We start from the raw sequence: 18470 nt of genomic DNA, 5'->3' as shown, positions 1-18470 counted from the left end.
TACATATTTGCTCAATCTATGATTTGTATGCATCAAATTGTAAAGATGACAATAGACTTTTTTTTTTTAATTTACAGTGTTTTGAATCACATATAACAACATTTAAAAAAATTAAAAAAAAACTATTCCACTGTTTTTTTTAGGGTGAAGTTCTGTCAACGAGCTGCCAGTAAAGTTTACGGTTGTTGTTTTTATGCTGTATTATTGTAAATGGAAACACAGTACCACATTTTTTTTTACAGTAAAACACTGGCAGCTGATTGCCAAAAACTAAAAAAATATTGGTACTGTTTTTCCATTTACAGAAATGTGTTATAAAAACCACCGTCAATTTTAGGTGCCAGTTTTTTACTGTAAGAAACAGTAATAATGTTTTTACACTTACCATAATACAAACCCCGTTTCCATACGAGTTGGGAAATTGTGTTAGATGTAAATATAAACGGAATACAATGATTTGCACATCCTTTTCAACCCATATTCAATTGAATGCACTACAAAGACAACATATTTGATGTTCAAACTCATAATTTTAATAATAATCAGAATTTCATGGCTGCAACACGTGCCAAAGTAGTTGGGAAAGGGCATGTTCACCACTGTGTTACATGACCTTTCCTTTTAACAACACTCAGTAAATGTTTAGGAACTGAGGAGACACATTTTTGAAGCTTCTCAGGTGGAATTCTTTCCCATTCTTGCTTGATGTACAGCTTAAGTTGTTCAACAGTCCGGGGGTCTCCGTTGTGCTATTTTAGGCTTCATAATGCGCCACACATTTTCAATGGGAGACAGGTCTGGACTACAGGCAGGCCAGTCTAGTACCCGCACTCTTTTACTATGAAGCCACGTTGATGTAACACGTGGCTTGGCATTGTCTTGCTGAAATAAGCAGGGGCAATTTCTCTCTGAATGTCAAATTCTGATGTATTATATGTTTATTGTATATTACAAGCTGTAAATGGCTATGAATGACTACACAATGTGAGTGTGTGCTACAGTGTATTCATTTCTACCGTGCCATTGTAGAGAGCATCATTAGATACGGGATCACCTCATGGTTTGGCAACCTAACCGTTAAGCTAAAAAGCAAACTGGCCGGCATGCATAAAACGGCAATGAAAATCGTAGGGAGGAAAGAATATGAGCCTATACAGAGCATCTATGAGCAGGCAGTTAGGAAAAAAGCTAAGAAAATTATTTCCAACTCACAACACCCACTCTTTCCTGAATATGGAACCCTGCCATCAGGGAGAAGACTCCGGGTCCCACTATGCAAATCTAACCGCCTTAAATTATCATTTGTCCCAGCCTCCATTAAGCTGACCAACAATGTGCAATATAATTTTAATACATAGGTTAGCACTTTTTTAGCACATAGCACTTTAGCACATAGCACTTTAGAACTAAGCACTTTAGCACACAGCACTTTATCCATGAGCTCTAGTGCAATGCACATTGGTACTTTATCTTTATCTCCATACTGTAGATTTTATGCCTACATCAAAGTGCCACTTATGTCTATCAAGCTCCATGTTCTGATGTTTAAATGTTAGTTGTATGGTTGTGGTTGTGTCTGTGCTTGTGTTTTTGTTCTGTTGTTTTTGGGTATGTTAAGAAAGCAATGATGCACTGTGCCCAAGACAAATTTCCCCGCGGGGACAATAAAGTTGAACCTTGAACCTTGAACCTTGATGCATCGATGACTACTTTCCCTCTGCAGAATGTGCCCATCTGCTGCTGGCCCACAATGCACCAGTGAAGGTGAAGAATGCTCAGGGATGGAGCCCCCTGGCAGAGGCCATCAGTTACGGAGACAGACAAATGAGTAAGTATCAACATGTCAATCCAAGCTTGTCGCATTCGTCATCATATTCACAATTGCACACAGCAAGAAGAGAAACTTGGCCACAGCGCTGAACGAAACAACACCTGCGCTTGGATTAAAGTCAACAGATTTTAAAAAAGGAGCAATAGGTGTGTTTTTGTTTGTGCTGTGGCGCCATCTTTTGGACGAGTCCGCTCACTGCAGGTGCTGAATTCCCCTTCTGTTTAGACTGAGCTATGAACCAAAGTGCTATTCGGTCTTCTAGACGTCCATAGCGGTTCTACTCGTATGGATTCTTCATCCATCACTCCAAGCAACGTTTGTAAGTTGTACAATATAACTCAAATGATTCTTACTTACTAAAGCGACCCATGTGGGAAGTCTGTAGGAGTGTTTTCATGATTATTTGTACCTGCTATCATAATGAAATCAAGCTAGCATTAGCTAATATGGCATACTTGCCAACCCTCCCGGATTTTCCGAGAGACTCCCGAAATTCAGCGCCTCTCCCGAAAACCTCCCGGGACAAATTTTCTCCCGAAAATCTCCCGAAATTCAGGCGGACTCAGGTCCTCCACAATATAAAAAAAGCGTACCTGCCCAATCACGTTATAACTATAGAATGATGGAGGGCGAGTTCTTGGTTTCTTATGTGGGTTTATTGTTAGGCAGTTTCATTAACGTCCTCCCAGCGTGGCAACAACACACAACAACAGCAGTCACTTTTTTGTATACCGTAAAGCAGTTCGTCTGCCGTAAACAGCAATGTTGTAACACTCTTAAACAGGACAATACTGCCATCTAGTGCATTTGATGAAAGCACTTTTGTGCGTGCCACACAGCAATGCATCATCAGAGAGGGTGTTCAGCATGGTTCGAAAAATAGTGACAGAGAATAGAACAAGGATGGACAGTTCAACCCTTAACTCAACAATGAGTAGATGAGTGTTATGTGTGTGTATATGTGTAAATAAATGAACACTGAAATTCAAGTATTTATTTTATATATATATATATATATATATATATATATATATATATATATATATATATATATATATATATATATATATATAATTAAATAAATAAATATATATATATATATATATATATATATATATATATATATATATAATAAAATATATATATATATATAATTAAATAAATAAATATATATATATATGTATATATATATATACCGTATTTTCCGCACTATAAGGCGCACCGGATTATTAGCCGCACCTTCTATGAATTACATATTTCATAATTTTGTCCACCAATAAGCCGCCCCGGACTAAAAGCCGCGCCTACGCTGCGCTAAAGTGAATGTCAAAAAAACGCTGCGCTAAAGTGAATGTCAAAAAAACAGTCAGATAGTTCAGTCAAACTTTAATAATATATTGAAAACCAGCGTTCTAACAACTCTGTCCCAAAATGTACGCAAATGTGCAATCACAAACATAGTAAAATTCAAAATGGTGTAGAGCAATAGTAACATAATGTTGCTCGAACGTTAATGTCACAACACACAAAATAAACATAGCGCTCACCTTCTGAAGTTATTCTTCATTCGTAAATCCTTCGAATTCTTCGTCTTCGGTGTCCGAATTGAAAAGTTGCGCAAGCGTGGGATCCAAAATGGCCGGTTCCGTCTCGTAGAAGTCATCGGGAGTCAGTGTCGCTGTTGTTCTGTGAATCCTGCCTTCCGGAAAGCTCGGACCACAGTTGTGACCGAAATATCTGCCCAGGCATTTACGATCCACTGGCAAATGTTGGCGTATGTCGTCCGAGGCTGTCTGCCCGTCTTAGTGAAGGTGTGTTCGCCTTCGGAGCTGTGTGAAAAAAGCCACCCGGCCTCTTCGCGTAAACTTCCCTTAACCACTCGCTCATCTTTTCTTCATCCATCCATCCCTTCGAGTTAGCTTTTATGATGACGCCGGCTGGAAAGGTCTCTTTTGGCAAGGTCTTCCTTTTGAATATCACCATGAGTGGAAGTTAGCATGGCAAGCTAGAACCACAGTGAAGGATGACTTCTCATTCCCTGTGGAGCGAATATTCACCGTATGTGCTCCCGTTCCACAGTGCGGTTCAGTTGCTGTGAAATACGGTAGTAATCCGTGTGCGGATGGAGAGATTGCGTCTTTTTATGAACCGGATCGTTTAGTAGGAGCCATTTTGTGGTCTTTACAGATGTAAACAGGAAATGAAACGTACGGTGATATCCGCGCGTTTTTTCTTCTTCTTCCGGGGGCGGGTGAAGCGCTTCCTGTTCTATGGGGGCGGGTGAAGCGCTTCCTGTTCTATGGGGGCGGGTGCTTTCCTTGGCGGTTGCTTGCGTAGAAGAAGAAGCGCTTCCTGTTCTACCGGGAAAAAAGATGGCGGCTGTTTACCGAAGTTGCGAGACCGAAACTTTATGAAAATGAATCGTAATAAAGCGCACCGGGTTATTAGGCGCACTGTCAGCTTTTGAGAAAAATTGTGGTTTTTAGGTGCGCCTTATAGTGCGGAAAATACGGTAGCTAGAATTCACTGAACGTCAAGTATTTCTTATGAAATACTTGACTTGGTGAATTCTAGCTGTAAATATACTCCTCCCCTTTTAGCCACGCCCCCGACCACGCCCCTGTCCCACCCCCCTCCCCCCACCTCCCGAAATCGGAGGTCTCAAGGTTGGCAAGTATGTAATATGGTAACACTTTTACACATATTCTTTTTTAGTATTATGAACCCTTGTGTGGTGTTCGGCTAAAATACTGCCGACTGTGGATGGATGTTAGCTGCTAGCTAGCTAGCCATGTCTTAAAACACCTCTTCCTGAAATCATTTCAGTGTTATAACTTCACCTTTATCTTTACTTTTTAAGCCAAAATGCGTTTATTCTCTCTTTTTTTGTCTACACACTGTGTCTGCTTGTAAGTACTCTGTGTGTGCGCGCTGCCGAACATGCTCCTCTGCTCCTAAAGCCAGCAATGTCATGACATGACGTGCTGTCTTGCCCGTAAAAAAAAACAATAGGGGAACCGGTACTTTTTAAAGGGGAACATTATCACCAGACCTATGTAAGCGTCAATATATACCTTGATGTTGCAGAAAAAAAGACCATATATTTTTTTAACCGATTTCCGAACTCTAAATGGGTGAATTTTGGCGAATTAAACGCCTTTCTAATATTCGCTCTCGGAGTGATGACGTCACAACAGGAAGCAATCCACCATTTTCTCAAACACCGAGTCAAATCAGCTCTGTTATTTTCCGTTTTTTTCGACTGTTTTCCGTACCTTGGAGACATCATGCCTCGTCGGTGTGTTGTCGGAGGGTGTAACAACACCAACAGGGACGGATTCAAGTTGCACCAGTGGCCCAAAGATGCCAAAGTGGCAAGAAATTGGACGTTTGTTCCGCACACTTTACCGACGAAAGCTATGCTACGACAGAGATGGCAAGAATGTGTGGACATCCTGCGACACTCAAAGCAGATGCATTTCCAACCATAAAGTCAAAGAAATCTGCCGCCAGACCCCCATTGAATCTGCCGGAGTGTGTGAGCAATTCAGGGACAAAGGACCTCGCTAGCACGGCAAGCAATGGCGGCAGTTTGTTCCCGCAGACGAGCGAGCTAAACCCCCTGGATGTCTTGGCTCACACCGTCCCGAAGATGATCAAGAGAAGAATATCGACCCTAGCTTCCCTGGCCTGCTGACATGAGGGTATGTCTACAGAATATATTAATTGATGAAAATTGGGCTGTCTGCACTCTCAAAGTGCATGTTGTTGCCAAATGTATTTCATATGCTGTAAACCTAGTTCATAGTTGTTAGTTTCCTTTAATGCCAAACAAACACATACCAATCGTTGGTTAGAAGGCGATCGCCGAATTCGTCCTCGCTTTCTCCCGTGTCGTTTTTGTCGGTTTCGCTTGCATACGGTTCAAACCGATATGGCTCAATAGCTTCAGTTTCTTCTTCAATTTCCTTTTCGCTACCTGCCTCCACACTACAACCATCCGGTTCAATACATGCGTAATCTGTTGAATCGCTTAAGCCGCTGAAATCCGAGTCTGAATCCGAGCTAATGTCGCTATAGCTCGCTGTTCTTTCCGCCATGTTTGTTTGTGTTGGCTTCACTATGTGACGTCACAGGAAAATGGACGGGTGGTTAAAATCAGGCACTTTGAAGCTTTTTTTAGGGATATTGCGTGATGGGTAAAATTTTGAAAAAAAACTTCGAAAAATATAATAAGCCACTGGGAACTGATTTTTAATGGTTTTAACAATTCTGAAATTGTGATAATGTTCCCCTTTAAACATAGTATAGTACCGTTTTTGATTCATTAGTACCACAATACTATACTAGTACTGGTATACCGTACAACCCTATGTGCAAGTTGTTCCAAAATGTGGGACAATAGCCTGGAATGCCAGGTCTCCACAGGTTTTAAAATGAGTTTTTGGGGATTTTTATGAGACCCTGGCCTGAAGACCCTGAAGAGTAGGGGCATAATAAGTCAGTGATGTACTGAGGGGCCTCACCATGCAACGCACCGAAAGTCAGGACTAAAATTTGACTGGAAGCCAATGAAGACTGGATAATTACGGACTGGTCTGGGTGCACCGGTCTAAAGTCTGGCAGCTGCATTTTGTACCGTCTGAAGTCTCTTTAGCGTTGACTTGTTGAGAAGAGATTGGAGTGTAAAGATGGACTTTCTGCTCTCCTTTGTACTTTCTGGAGTTCTCTCATGAGGACCTGTCTTCTTGGACAGACTAGAAAACTGTCTGCAGGTCCTGACCGTGCAAAGTGAACGTGAAGTTTGGGCCCCGGGAGCTGGCATAGTGCCAGCTGTAGAGGAACAGAAACCATCAGCTTTAGAATGACGTTCTTGTGAGGAAGTGGCATGGCTGCGGTAGTCGTGACCCCAGGATGCGGGACGGCGTGCAGGTAAGAGTCTTTTATAGTACTCAAAATAGGAGGAGCAGTCATGCATGCACCAAAAGGTCCTTAACATAATTAACCCTCGAGCCCTGACTGGAGGGCGAGGCAGACATGAAGAGCAGCCTGATAGGCAACTGCAACCAGGTGTGCAGGTGAGGGAAACGAGCGCTCAGGGAGACATGCAGGAAGTGGAACAAAAATAAGAGCGCTGACAGGAAATAAGCAGGAGACACAACCAAACGTGAAGTGACAGACCGTCACAGTTCTGCTGCTAACCTTCCACTGGAGCCTGGAGCTATTCTCAGTGTATGTCACTGGAGTTATTTTGGATCTGGGCTTGTGACCTACATCTGCTCTGATCTCATCCACGTGTCCTGGAGTTTGGAAGGAAATGGAAAATCAAAAGTGTACATACACTTGTAAAGAACATCATGTCATGGCTGTCTTGAGTTTCCAGTCATTTCTTATTTTTTTGTGATGTAGTGATTGGAGCACGTGTGCTTTGTGGACTTGGAGAAGGCATTCGACCGTGTACCCCGGGAAGTCCTGTGGGGAGTGCTCAGAGAGTATGGGGTAACGGACTGTCTGATTGTGGCGGTCCGCTCCCTGTATGATCAGTGTCAGAGCTTGGTCCGCATTGCCGGCAGTAAGTCGGACACGTTTCCAGTGAGGGTTGGACTCCGCCAAGGCTGCCCTTTGTCACCCATTCTGTTCATAACCTTTATGGACAGAATTTCTAGGCACAGTCAAGGCGTTGAGGGGATCTGGTTTGGTGGCTGCAGGATTAGGTCTCTGCTATTTGCAGATGATGTGGTCGTGATGGCTTCCTCCAGCCAAGATCTTCAGCTCTCACTGGATCGGTTCGCAGCCGAGTGTGAAGCGACTGGGATGGGAATCAGCACCTCCAAGTCCGAGTCCATGGTTCTCTCCCGGAAAAGGGTGGAGTGCCATCTCCGGGTTGGGGAGGAGATCTTGCCCCAAGTGGAGGAGTTCAAGTACCTCGGAGTCTTGTTCACGAGTGAGGGAAGAGTGGATCGTGAGATCGACAGGCGGATCGGTGCGGCGTCTTCAGTAATGCGGACGCTGTATCGATCCGTTGTGGTGAAGAAGGAGCTGAGCCGGAAGGCAAAGCTCTCGATTTACCGGTCGATCTACGTTCCCATCCTCACCTATGGTCATGAGCTTTGGGTCATGACCGAAAGGACAAGATCACGGGTACAAGCGGCCGAAATGAGTTTCCTCCGCCGAGTGGCGGGGCTCTCCCTTAGAGATAGGGTGAGAAGCTCTGTCATTCGGGGGGAGCTCAAAGTAAAGCCGCTGCTCCTCCACATGGAGAGGAGCCAGATGAGGTGGTTCGGGCATCTGGTCAGGATGCCACCCGAACGCCTCCCTAGGAAGGTGTTTTGGGCACGTCCGACCGGTAGGAGGCCACGGGGAAGACCCAGGACACACTGGGAAGACTATGTCTCCCGGCTGGCCTGGGAACGCCTCGGGATCCCCCGGGAGGAGCTGGACGAAGTGGCTGGGGAGAGGGAAGTCTGGGCTTCCCTGATTAAGCTGCTGCCCCCGCGACCCGACCTCGGATAAGCGGAAGAAGATGGATGGATGGATGGATGGATGGATGATTGGAGCACATACTTCATGAAGTTTGCTTCTTTTATGAATTTATTATGGCTCTACTGAAAATGTGCTGGGTCAAAAGTATACATACAGCAATGTTAATATTTGCTTACATGTCCCTTGGCAAGTTTACCTGCAATAAGGCGCTTTTGGTAGCCATCCACAAGCTTCTGCTTGACCACAAAATTGGTGCAGTTCAGCTAATTGTGTTGCTTTTCTGACATGGACTTGTTTCTTCAGCATTGTCCGCACGTTTAAGTCAGGACTTTGGGAAGGCCATTCTAAAACCTTCATTCTAGCCTGATGTAGTCAATTCTTTACCACTTTTGACGTGTGTTTGGGGTCATTGTCCTGTTGGAACACCCAACTGCGCCCAAGACCCAACCTCCGGGCTGATTTCATTGTCCCATTTACTCTCTGTAAAGCAGCAGTTCCATTGGCAGCAAAACAAGCCCAGAGCATGATACTGCCACCACCATGCTTGACGGTAGGAATGGTGTTCCTGGGATTAAAGGCCTCACCTTTTCTCCTCCAAACATATTGCTGGGTATTGTGGCCAAACAGCTCCATTTTTGTTTCATCTGACCACAGAACTTTCCTCCAGAAGGTCTTATCTCTGTCCATGTGATGTCAGATGAAACAAAAATAAGAGTTGTAGAAATGATTGTAAAGACAAGACAGCCATGACATGATGTTCTTTACACTTTTGACCAGGACTGTATGTCTCAGAAATAAATGTCTGATTCTTCCCTGAATGGACTTCTTTCACGATGAAGACCTTGAGAAGCTTGAGAAAAATAAAGACACTCCATCTGCGTTGAAAGGCAGAATGGATCAGTTTGTAGGGTCTTTGAAGTCTGGTTTTGTGTTCTTTGCCACTAGAACGTGTCTGGTGTCCATGTGGTAATGGTTGTGTTTATGTTTATCTCATTTCTTGTTGATAATTGTTGCCAGGAAATATCAAAGTGTGGTGGCGTTGAAGTATAGCAGCAAGAATAAGCAGAAGTAGCGCAGAGAAACAGACGTGCGATGATCTCTGAATGTTCTGAACTCCTGTTTCCATGTGTAGAGCGGTGGTTCTTAGCTGGATTGACCCGCCTACTCTTAATGACGGAGGGAATTATTCCAACAATGCCTTTCTCAATGTCTTAATCATTTCGATGATTATAGTTTACAGACAGGTAGTTTACACCTACTAAGTGGCCTAGTGGTTAGCATACCTGCCAACTACTCCGGTTTTCCCGTAATTCGTACGGTTTTCATCAACCTATTCCGGGTTACGGTTGCAGTGATAAAAAATACGGTTTTTCATTAATTTAAAAAAAAAAAAGGATGAAAACTACGCGAATTGCACCTTGTGCAGACAAGATTTTTCGATCGGACACGGAGGAATTAGCGATGTAAAAGACCACGTTGGGACAAAAAAACACAAGTCTAATGCCGTTGCTAGCGATACAAGTGGAAAACTTTCAACGTTTTTCGTCGTCCAAACAGATTCTTTGGATGTGATAAATGCCGAAGTTTTATTTACGGAGGCAATAATTGAGCTTGGATTTCCAATCGCACTGGCTGATCACATGGGACAGTTAAATGTTTGTAATGCAACCTTTAAAAATCATTACGCGGTGATCGCGGTCCCAAAAATAAACTTTTCTTGCATGATAATGTCCAGAAAAATTCGCTTTATATTACTATAGAGTCCTTTTAACGAATGAGTTTGATGGTTTATCACAAACCTTAAATGAAAGAAGTCCTTTGTTCTCCTGCACCATGCATGCACTTTGGCCTTGCTTCGTGTTTGGTGCGCAATCTTGTCGGCTGTATTTCACAGCACGTCTTTGACAATTTGAAGTGGCATAAAACATTTAAAACAAGTCCAAGTTGAAGAAATCTTGTTAAATGTTGACAGCATAACTACCAAAATACAGAAGTATGTCCTTAATATTTTTGCAGTGCTATTTCTGTTGAAAAGTTCAAATGATTACATTAGAGATGTGATGTGCCACTTTTCAAGTGTCTGATGGCTTCAATTAATTTTCATTAATTTTTCATATTTTGAATTCTTTTGAAAGGCTTACAAAAAAACTACATTTGAATTGTAATTCCATGCTATTGACAGGACTATTAATTTTAATGAAGTTAGCTTACCATGTTTACAGTATGATAATTGTGATAGAAATGTGAATTTTAGGCACAGAATATTTTTTACAATTGAACAAGGCAGTAGATTATACAAGCTTGGACAGAAAGTTAATAATGACACCAATTTTTTTTTTAATGGAATTGTTTAGTACTGTTTTACCATTTGTTTACTGTAAAAAGTGTTTATACTGTTTATACTTTCAATTAACAAATTGAAGTCTTGTGAAAGGTTGACAGGATAACTGGCATTAACTGTCAAAATAATTTCAAACTATTGAAGTTAGCTTACAGAATAAACATGTCAATCAACCCATATGATTTTTGCTGTAATATTTTTGTTTTGAAAAGTCACTGTGACTGATAGAAAAGTGATGGTTTTAGCAACATTTTAACCTGTCTGAATGCTAATAATCATTTTGCGTCGGGGGGCGAAGCCCTGAACCCTCCACCAGGACTTTGTCCTGGACCTACCGGGGCCTGCGGCCCTTGGACCCTGGCTACTAGGTTTTTCTGATTTCAAAAGTTGGCAGGTATGGGTTAGAGTGAGATGGGTAGGTGGTGAGTTCAAACCCCGGCCGAGTCATACCAAAGACTATACAAATGGGAGCCATTAACTCCCTGCTTGGCACTCAGCATCAAGGCTTGGAATTGGGGGTTAAATCACCAAATATGATTGCCGGGCGTGGCCACCGCTGCTGCTCACTGCTCCCCTCACCTCCCAGGGGGTGAACTAAGTGATGGGTCAAATGCAGAGGACACATTTCCCCACACCTAGTGTGTGTGTGTGACTATCATTGCTACTTTAACTGAGATAATACAGTTCTGTATTTCAAACGATTTGAAAAAAACTATTATCTAGGCCTGGGCGATTAATGGATTTTATCGATGAATTTAAGGTTTTTTTTGCAGACGATCTGAAAAATTAAAAATGTAATGTTTTTGGTCTTCCTACCTTAACACGCCTAGTGAAACATGGCTAATGCTAACGTGAGCGAGACGTTCCAAAGAAAAGCAAAGTGTCGTCAGTGGTTTAGATTTGTGGCAACAGGCGCGGAACAAATGGCTGCATGCTGCAAAGTTTGATGACAGCACAACAAACTTATTCCAGCCTGTGAAAACAAAGCGTGGAGCCGAGTGGGGGAAATGTAACTCTTAGGAGTCGAACACGAACGACTGACAACAAAATTCAGCTAAAAAGTAGTTTATAGTGGTGGAATGGTTTACACAGAGTGTGTTATAAGGAGCACAATGTAGCACAGTGTGCTAAAACTCAGCTAAATGTTTTACTTGCTTATTTATTTGCATGCAATGCTACATTTTGTTTAGATCAATATTTTATTTAAAACAGAAGTTTGAAGTTTGCACTTTATCGATTTGATTGATTATTTATTACTATATATTGATTTTCTATTAATATTAGCGATGTCCGATAATGGCTTTTTTGCCGATATTCTGATATTGTCCAACTCTTACCGATACCGATATATACAGTGGTGGAATGAACACATTATTATGCCTAATTTTGTTGTGATGCCCCGCTGGATGCATTAAACAATGTAACAAGGTTTTTCAAAATAAATCAACTTAAGTTAGGGAAAAAAATGCCAACATGGCACTGCCATATTTATTATTGAAGTCACAAAGTGCATTATTTTTTTTTAACATGCCTCAAAACAGCAGGTTGGAATTTGGGACATGCTCTCCCTGAGAGAGCATGAGGAGGTTGAGGTGGGCGGGGTTGAGGTGGGGGTTGGGGGGGGGGGGGGGTTAAGGAGGTAGCGGGGGGTGTATATTGTAGAATCCCGGAAGAGTTAGTGCTGCAAGGGTTTCTGGGTATTTGTTCTGTTGTGTTACGGCGCGGATGTTCTCCCGAAATGTGTTTGTCATTCTTGTTTGGTGTGGGTTCACAGTGTGGTGCATATTTGTAACGGTGTTAAAGTTGTTTATACGGCCACCCTCAGTGTGACCTGTATGGCTGTTGACCAAGTATGCTTTGCATTCACTTGTGTGTGTGAAAAGCCGTAGATATTATGTGACTGGGCCGGCACGCAAAGGCAGTGCCTTTAAGGTTTATTGGCGCTCTGTTACGTCCGTGTACACAGCGGCCTTTTAAAAAGTCATACATTTTACTTTTTGAAACCGATAATTTCCGATATTACATTTTAAAGCATTTATCGGTTGATAATATCGGCAGCCCGATATTATCGGACATCTCTAATTAATATATATTGATTTATTGGAGTTTATGTATTTGCATGCAATGTACAAAACTACATTTTATTTACCGTACATAAGAATTTAATTCAAAGCATAAGTTTTAAGTTCACCCTTTATTGATTTGATTGATTATTTATTACTACAAACCCCAAAAGCAGTGAAGTTGTCACGTTGTGTAAATGGTAAATAAAAAGAGAATACAACAAATCCTTTTCAACTTATACAGGTAAAAGCCAGTAAATTAGAATATTTTGAAAAACTAGATTTATTTCAGTAATTGCATTCAAAAGGTGTAACTTGTACATTATATTTATTCATTGCACACAGACTGATGCATTCAAATGTTTATTTCATTTAATTTTGATGATTTGAAGTGGCAACAAATGAAAATCCAAAATTCCGTGTGTCACAAAATTAGAATATTACTTAAGGCTAATACAAAAAAAGGATTTTTAGAAATGTTGGCCAACTGAAAAGTATGAAAATGAAAAATATGAGCATGTACAATACTCAATACTTGGTTGGAGCTCCTTTTGCCTCAATTACTGCGTTAATGCGGCGTGGCATGGAGTCGATGAGTTTCTGGCACTGCTCAGGTGTTATGAGAGCCCAGGTTGCTCTGATAGTGGCCTTCAACTCTTCTGCGTTTTTGGGTCTGGCATTCTGCATCTTCCTTTTCACAATACCCCACAGATTTTCTATGGGGCTAAGGTCAGGGGAGTTGGCGGGCCAATTTAGAACAGAAATACCATGGTCCGTAAACCAGGCACGGGTAGATTTTGCGCTGTGTGCATGCGCCAAGTCCTGTTGGAACTTGAAATCTCCATCTCCATAGAGCAGGTCAGCAGCAGGAAGCATGAAGTGCTCTAAAACTTGCTGGTAGACGGCTGCGTTGACCCTGGATCTCAGGAAACAGAGTGGACCGACACCAGCAGATGACATGGCACCCCAAACCATCACTGATGGTGGAAACTTTACACTAGACTTCAGGCAACGTGGATCCTGTGCCTCTCCTGTCTTCCTCCAGACTCTGGGACCTCGATTTCCAAAGGAAATGCAAAATTTGCATGGTTGGGTGATGGTTTGGGGTGCCATGTCATCTGCTGGTGTCGGTCCACTCTGTTTCCTGAGATCCAGGGTCAACGCAGCCGTCTACCAGCAAGTTTTAGAGCACTTCATGCTTCCTGCTGCTGACCTGCTCTATGGAGATGGAGATTTCAAGTTCCAACAGGACTTGGCGCCTGCACACAGCGCAAAATCTACCCGTGCCTGGTTTACGGACCATGGTATTTCTGTTCTAAATTGGCCCGCCAACTCCCCTGACCTTAGCCCCATAGAAAATCTGTGGGGTATTGTGAAAAGGAAGATGCAGAATGCCAGACCCAAAAACGCAGAAGAGTTGAAGGCCACTATCAGAGCAACCTGGGCTCTCATAACACCTGAGCAGTGCCAGAAACTCATCGACTCCATGCCACGCCGCATTAACGCAGTAATTGAGGCAAAAGGAGCTCCAACCAAGTATTGAGTATTGTACATGCTCATATTTTTCATTTTCATACTTTTCAGTTGGCCAACATTTCTAAAAATCCCTTTTTTGTATTAGCCTTAAGTAATATTCTAATTTTGTGACACACGGAATTTTGGATTTTCATTTGTTGCCACTTCAAATCATCAAAATTAAATGAAATAAACATTTGAATGCATCAGTCTGTGTGCAATGAATAAATATAATGTACAAGTTACACCTTTTGAATGCAATTACTGAAATAAATCAAGTTTTTCAAAATATTCTAATTTACTGGCTTTTACCTGTATTCAATTGAATAGACTGCAAAGACAAGATATTTCATGTTCATACTGGAAAACTTTGTTATTTTTTGCAAATATTAGCTCATTTGGAATTTGAGCTCTTCCAATAAAATCTGCTATTTCAACGGGACCTTCCTGTCCTGTCTTGCTTGCATCCCGCCATGCAGTCGGGCTCCACCCCAGTCAGTCCCCCTGGTACTAGAGTCAATATTGACTGTTCTCATGTTCCTGGACTACTGCCAGCCTAGCAGTCAGACCCAAAGAACCTCACTGATGATGGAGAGTGGACTTCATGCGGTCTGAACTCTGGCCTCATTATTCCCCAGACTGGAGAGAAGTATCTGTGCGAGTTCACGTCAAGAGAGGCAGTTTGGTCCGGACTAGTTCTAGTTCTACTGTATCTGATGTAGGGTTGTACGGTATACTGGTACTAGTAATGTATGAATCATATTCGGTACTATATTATGTTTATAAAGTCAGTAAATACGTCCCTGGACACATGAGGACTTTGAATATGACCAATGTATGATCCTGTAACTACTTGGTATCACATCCATACCTAAATGTGTGGTATCATCCAAAACTAATGTCAAGTATCAAACAGAAGAATAAGTGATTATTACATTTGAACAGAAGTGTAGATAGAACATGTTAAAACAAAAAATAAGCAGATATTAACAGTAAATGAACAAGTCGATTAATAATATTTTTTTTTACAGTTTGTCCTTTATAATGTGTACAAAATAATAGGTGTATAAATGACACAATATGTTACTGCATAGACTAATTAGGAGTCTTTGTTTGTTTACTTACCGTATTTTCTGCACCATAAGGCGCCCTGGGTTATAAGCCGCGCCTTCAATGAACGGCATATTTCAAAACTTTGTCCACCTATAAGCCGCCCCGTGTTATAAGCCGCATCTAACTGCGCTAAAGGGAATGTCAAAAAAACAGTCAGATAGGTCAGTCAAACTTTAATAATATATTAAAAACCAGCGTGATGTGGGCGCGCATGGAGTCGTATATCAACATGGACGGAGCTGCGTGAAAAAAGCCACCCGGCCTCTTCGCGTAAACTTCCCTTAACCACTCGCTCATCTTTTCTTCATCCATCCATCCCTTCGAGTTAGCTTTTATGATGACGCCGGCTGGAAAGGTCTCTTTTGGCAAGGTCTTCCTTTTGAATATCACCATGGGTGGAAGTTTCTGGCCATTAGCATGGCAAGCTAGAACCACAGTGAAGGATGACTTCTCATTCCCTGTGGTGCGAATATTCACCGTACGTGCTCCCGTTGTATCCACAGTGCGGTTCACAGGAATATCAAAAGTCAGTGGAACCTCGTCCATGTTGATAATGTTCTCTGGCCGGATCTTTTTTTCAGCTATCTTGTTTTTACAATATGCACGGAAAGTAGCCAGCTTTTCTTGAAAGTCTTTAGGCAGTTGCTGTGAAATAGTAGTCCGTGTGCGGATGGAGAGATTGCGTCTTTTCATGAACCGGATCCCTGACGCTTAGTAGGAGCCATTTTGTGGTCTTTACAGATGTAAACACACAAAGGAAATGAAACGTAATATCCGCACGCTTCTTCTTCTTCTACGGGGGCGGGTGGTTGCTTACAGTAGAAGAAGAAGCGCTTCCTGTTCTATGGGGGCGGGTGCTTACCTTGGCGGTTGCTTGCGTAGAAGAAGAAGCGCTTCCTCTTCTACGGGGAAAAAAGATGGCGGCTGTTTACCGTAGTTGCGAGACCGAAACTTTATGAAAATGAATCTTAATATTAATCCATATATAAAGCGCACAGGGTTATAAGCCGCACTGTCAGCTTTTGAGTAAATTTGTGGTTTTTAGGTGCGGCTAATAGTGCGGAAAATACGGTACTACTAAAAGACAAGTTGTCTATTTTTTATTTAAGGACTAAATGACAATAATAAACATATGTTTCATGTACTCTAACATTTTTTGTTACAATAAAGCCAATAATGACATTTTTTGTGGTCCCCTTTATTTAGAAAAGTATCGAAATACAATTTGGTACCGGTACCAGAATATTGGTATCAGGACAACCCAAACCTGTTGACGGGGAGAGTGGTCTACTGACAAAGTTCTGAGCTCCTGTTTCCAAGCAAGTGTAGCTTATAGCTGATGTTTCTTGTCTGTCTTGAGACCACAACTCTTACGATCAATTACCGTATTTTCCGCACCATAAGGCGCCCTGGGTTAAAAGCAGCGCCTTCAATGAACGGCATATTTCAAAACTTTGTCCACCTATAAGCCGCCCGGTGTTGTAAGCCGCATCTAACTGCGCTAAAGGAATGTCAAAAAAACAGTCAGATAGGTCAGTCAAACTTTAATAATATATTAAAAACCAGCGTTCTAACAACTCTGTTCACTCCCAAAATGTACGCAAATGTGCAATCACAAACATACGTATATCAACATGGACAGAGCTGCGTGAAAAAAGCCACCCGGCCTCTTCGCGTAAACTTAAACTTACCTTAACCACTCGCTCATCTTTTCTTCATCCATCCCTTCGAGTTAGCTTTTATGATGACGCCGGCTGGAAAGGTCTCTTTTGGCAAGGTCTTCCTTTTGAATATCACCATGGGTGGAAGTTTCTGGCCATTAGCATGGCAAGCTAGAACCACAGTGAAGGATGACTTCTCATTCCCTGTGGTGCGAATATTCACCGTACGTGCTCCCGTTGTATCCACAGTGCGGTTCACAGGAATATCAGTTGCTGTGAAATAGTAATCCGTGTGCGGATGGAGAGATTGCGTCTTTTCATGAACCGGATCCCTGACGCTTAGTAGGAGCCATTTTGTGGTCTTTACAGATGTAAACACACAAAGGAAATGAAACGTACGGTATATCCGCGCGCTTTTTCTTCTTCTACGCGGGCGGGTGGTTGCTTACAGTAGAAGAAGAAGCGCTTCCTGTTCTATGGGGGTGGGTGCTTACCTTGGCGGTTGCTTGCGTAGAAGAAGAAGCGCTTCCTGTTCTACCGGGAAAAAAGATGGCGGCTGTTTACCGAAGTTGCGAGATCGAAACTTTATGAAATTGAATCGTAATATTAATCCATATATAAAGCGCACCGGGTTAAAAGCCGCACTGTCAGCTTTTGAGTAAATTTGTGGTTTTTAGGTGCGGCTAATAGTGCGGAAAATACGGTACATCAAGATGCCATCAATCCTAAATTTCAGACCTTTGTTCATGACGTCATTGTCCGAAGTTAAGACCTCTGAGCTGAGGAACCAATCCTGCAAGCCTTGACGGTGTTTGCGGACCTTGGTACCTAAATGCTAATGATAGCATAAAGAAAATATTGACGGTGGGGCGATACGGCCTAAAATTGTTGCTGCAATATTGATATTGTGTTGCTCACACTGGTGAATGAATGATAGGTGGTGGTCAGTCCACCCCAAATGTAGCTTACCACCACCATAGTGAAAGTGGAGTGAATGAATGATGGATTCTCATTTCTCTGTGAGCACTTTGAGTATGGAGTTGATAGAAAAGTGCCATATCAACCCAATCCATTATTGTTATTATTATTATTACTGAGGTTTTTGTGTGCCCTCCCAGATCGGTGAAGCAATGCTTGGATGTTACCGAGGAGAACATTTGTGTTTTACTTACTCGTTAATTCCACTCTGTTTCTGTGTGGGTTAGTAACGGCGCTGCTGAGGAAGTTAAAGCAACAGTCCAGGGAGAGTGTGGAGGAGAAGAGGCCCAAGTTACTAACTGCACTGAAAGAGGTATTAAGTCTTTACTCTTTATTTCTTCTCATCTTTCTGTTTCAATCTGTCCTGTCCAGACACTCAGACAAATCATATAGTAGATGTAGATGATCATATAGTAGATGTAGATGATCATATAGTTGATGTAGATGATCATATAGTAGATGTAGATGATCATATAGTAGATGTA

General features: G+C 42.1%; 1 protein-coding gene across 3 annotated transcripts in view; it reads left to right on the top strand.

The window, feature by feature from the left end:
• The window catches only part of LOC133616336 (ankyrin repeat domain-containing protein 13C-like), a 74769-nt gene that overhangs the window by 21673 nt on the left and 34626 nt on the right, over window positions 1-18470 (top strand). For all 3 annotated transcript variants that reach the window (XR_012050822.1, XR_012050821.1, XM_061975475.2), the window contains 2 exons: window positions 1724-1828; window positions 18213-18298. Coding sequence is in view for 1 of the 3 variants with exons in the window: in XM_061975475.2 (XP_061831459.1) it covers window positions 1724-1828; window positions 18213-18298 (191 nt within the window). In the remaining 2 variants the exon portion in view is untranslated. The remainder of the gene's footprint in view (window positions 1-1723; window positions 1829-18212; window positions 18299-18470) is intronic.

Source organism: Nerophis lumbriciformis, linkage group LG14 (genome assembly GCF_033978685.3).
Source record: "Nerophis lumbriciformis linkage group LG14, RoL_Nlum_v2.1, whole genome shotgun sequence".
Classification (NCBI taxonomy): Eukaryota; Metazoa; Chordata; class Actinopteri; order Syngnathiformes; family Syngnathidae; genus Nerophis; species Nerophis lumbriciformis.
Note: the sequence above shows the minus strand (reverse complement) of the source record. Positions and strands in the feature narration are given on the sequence as shown.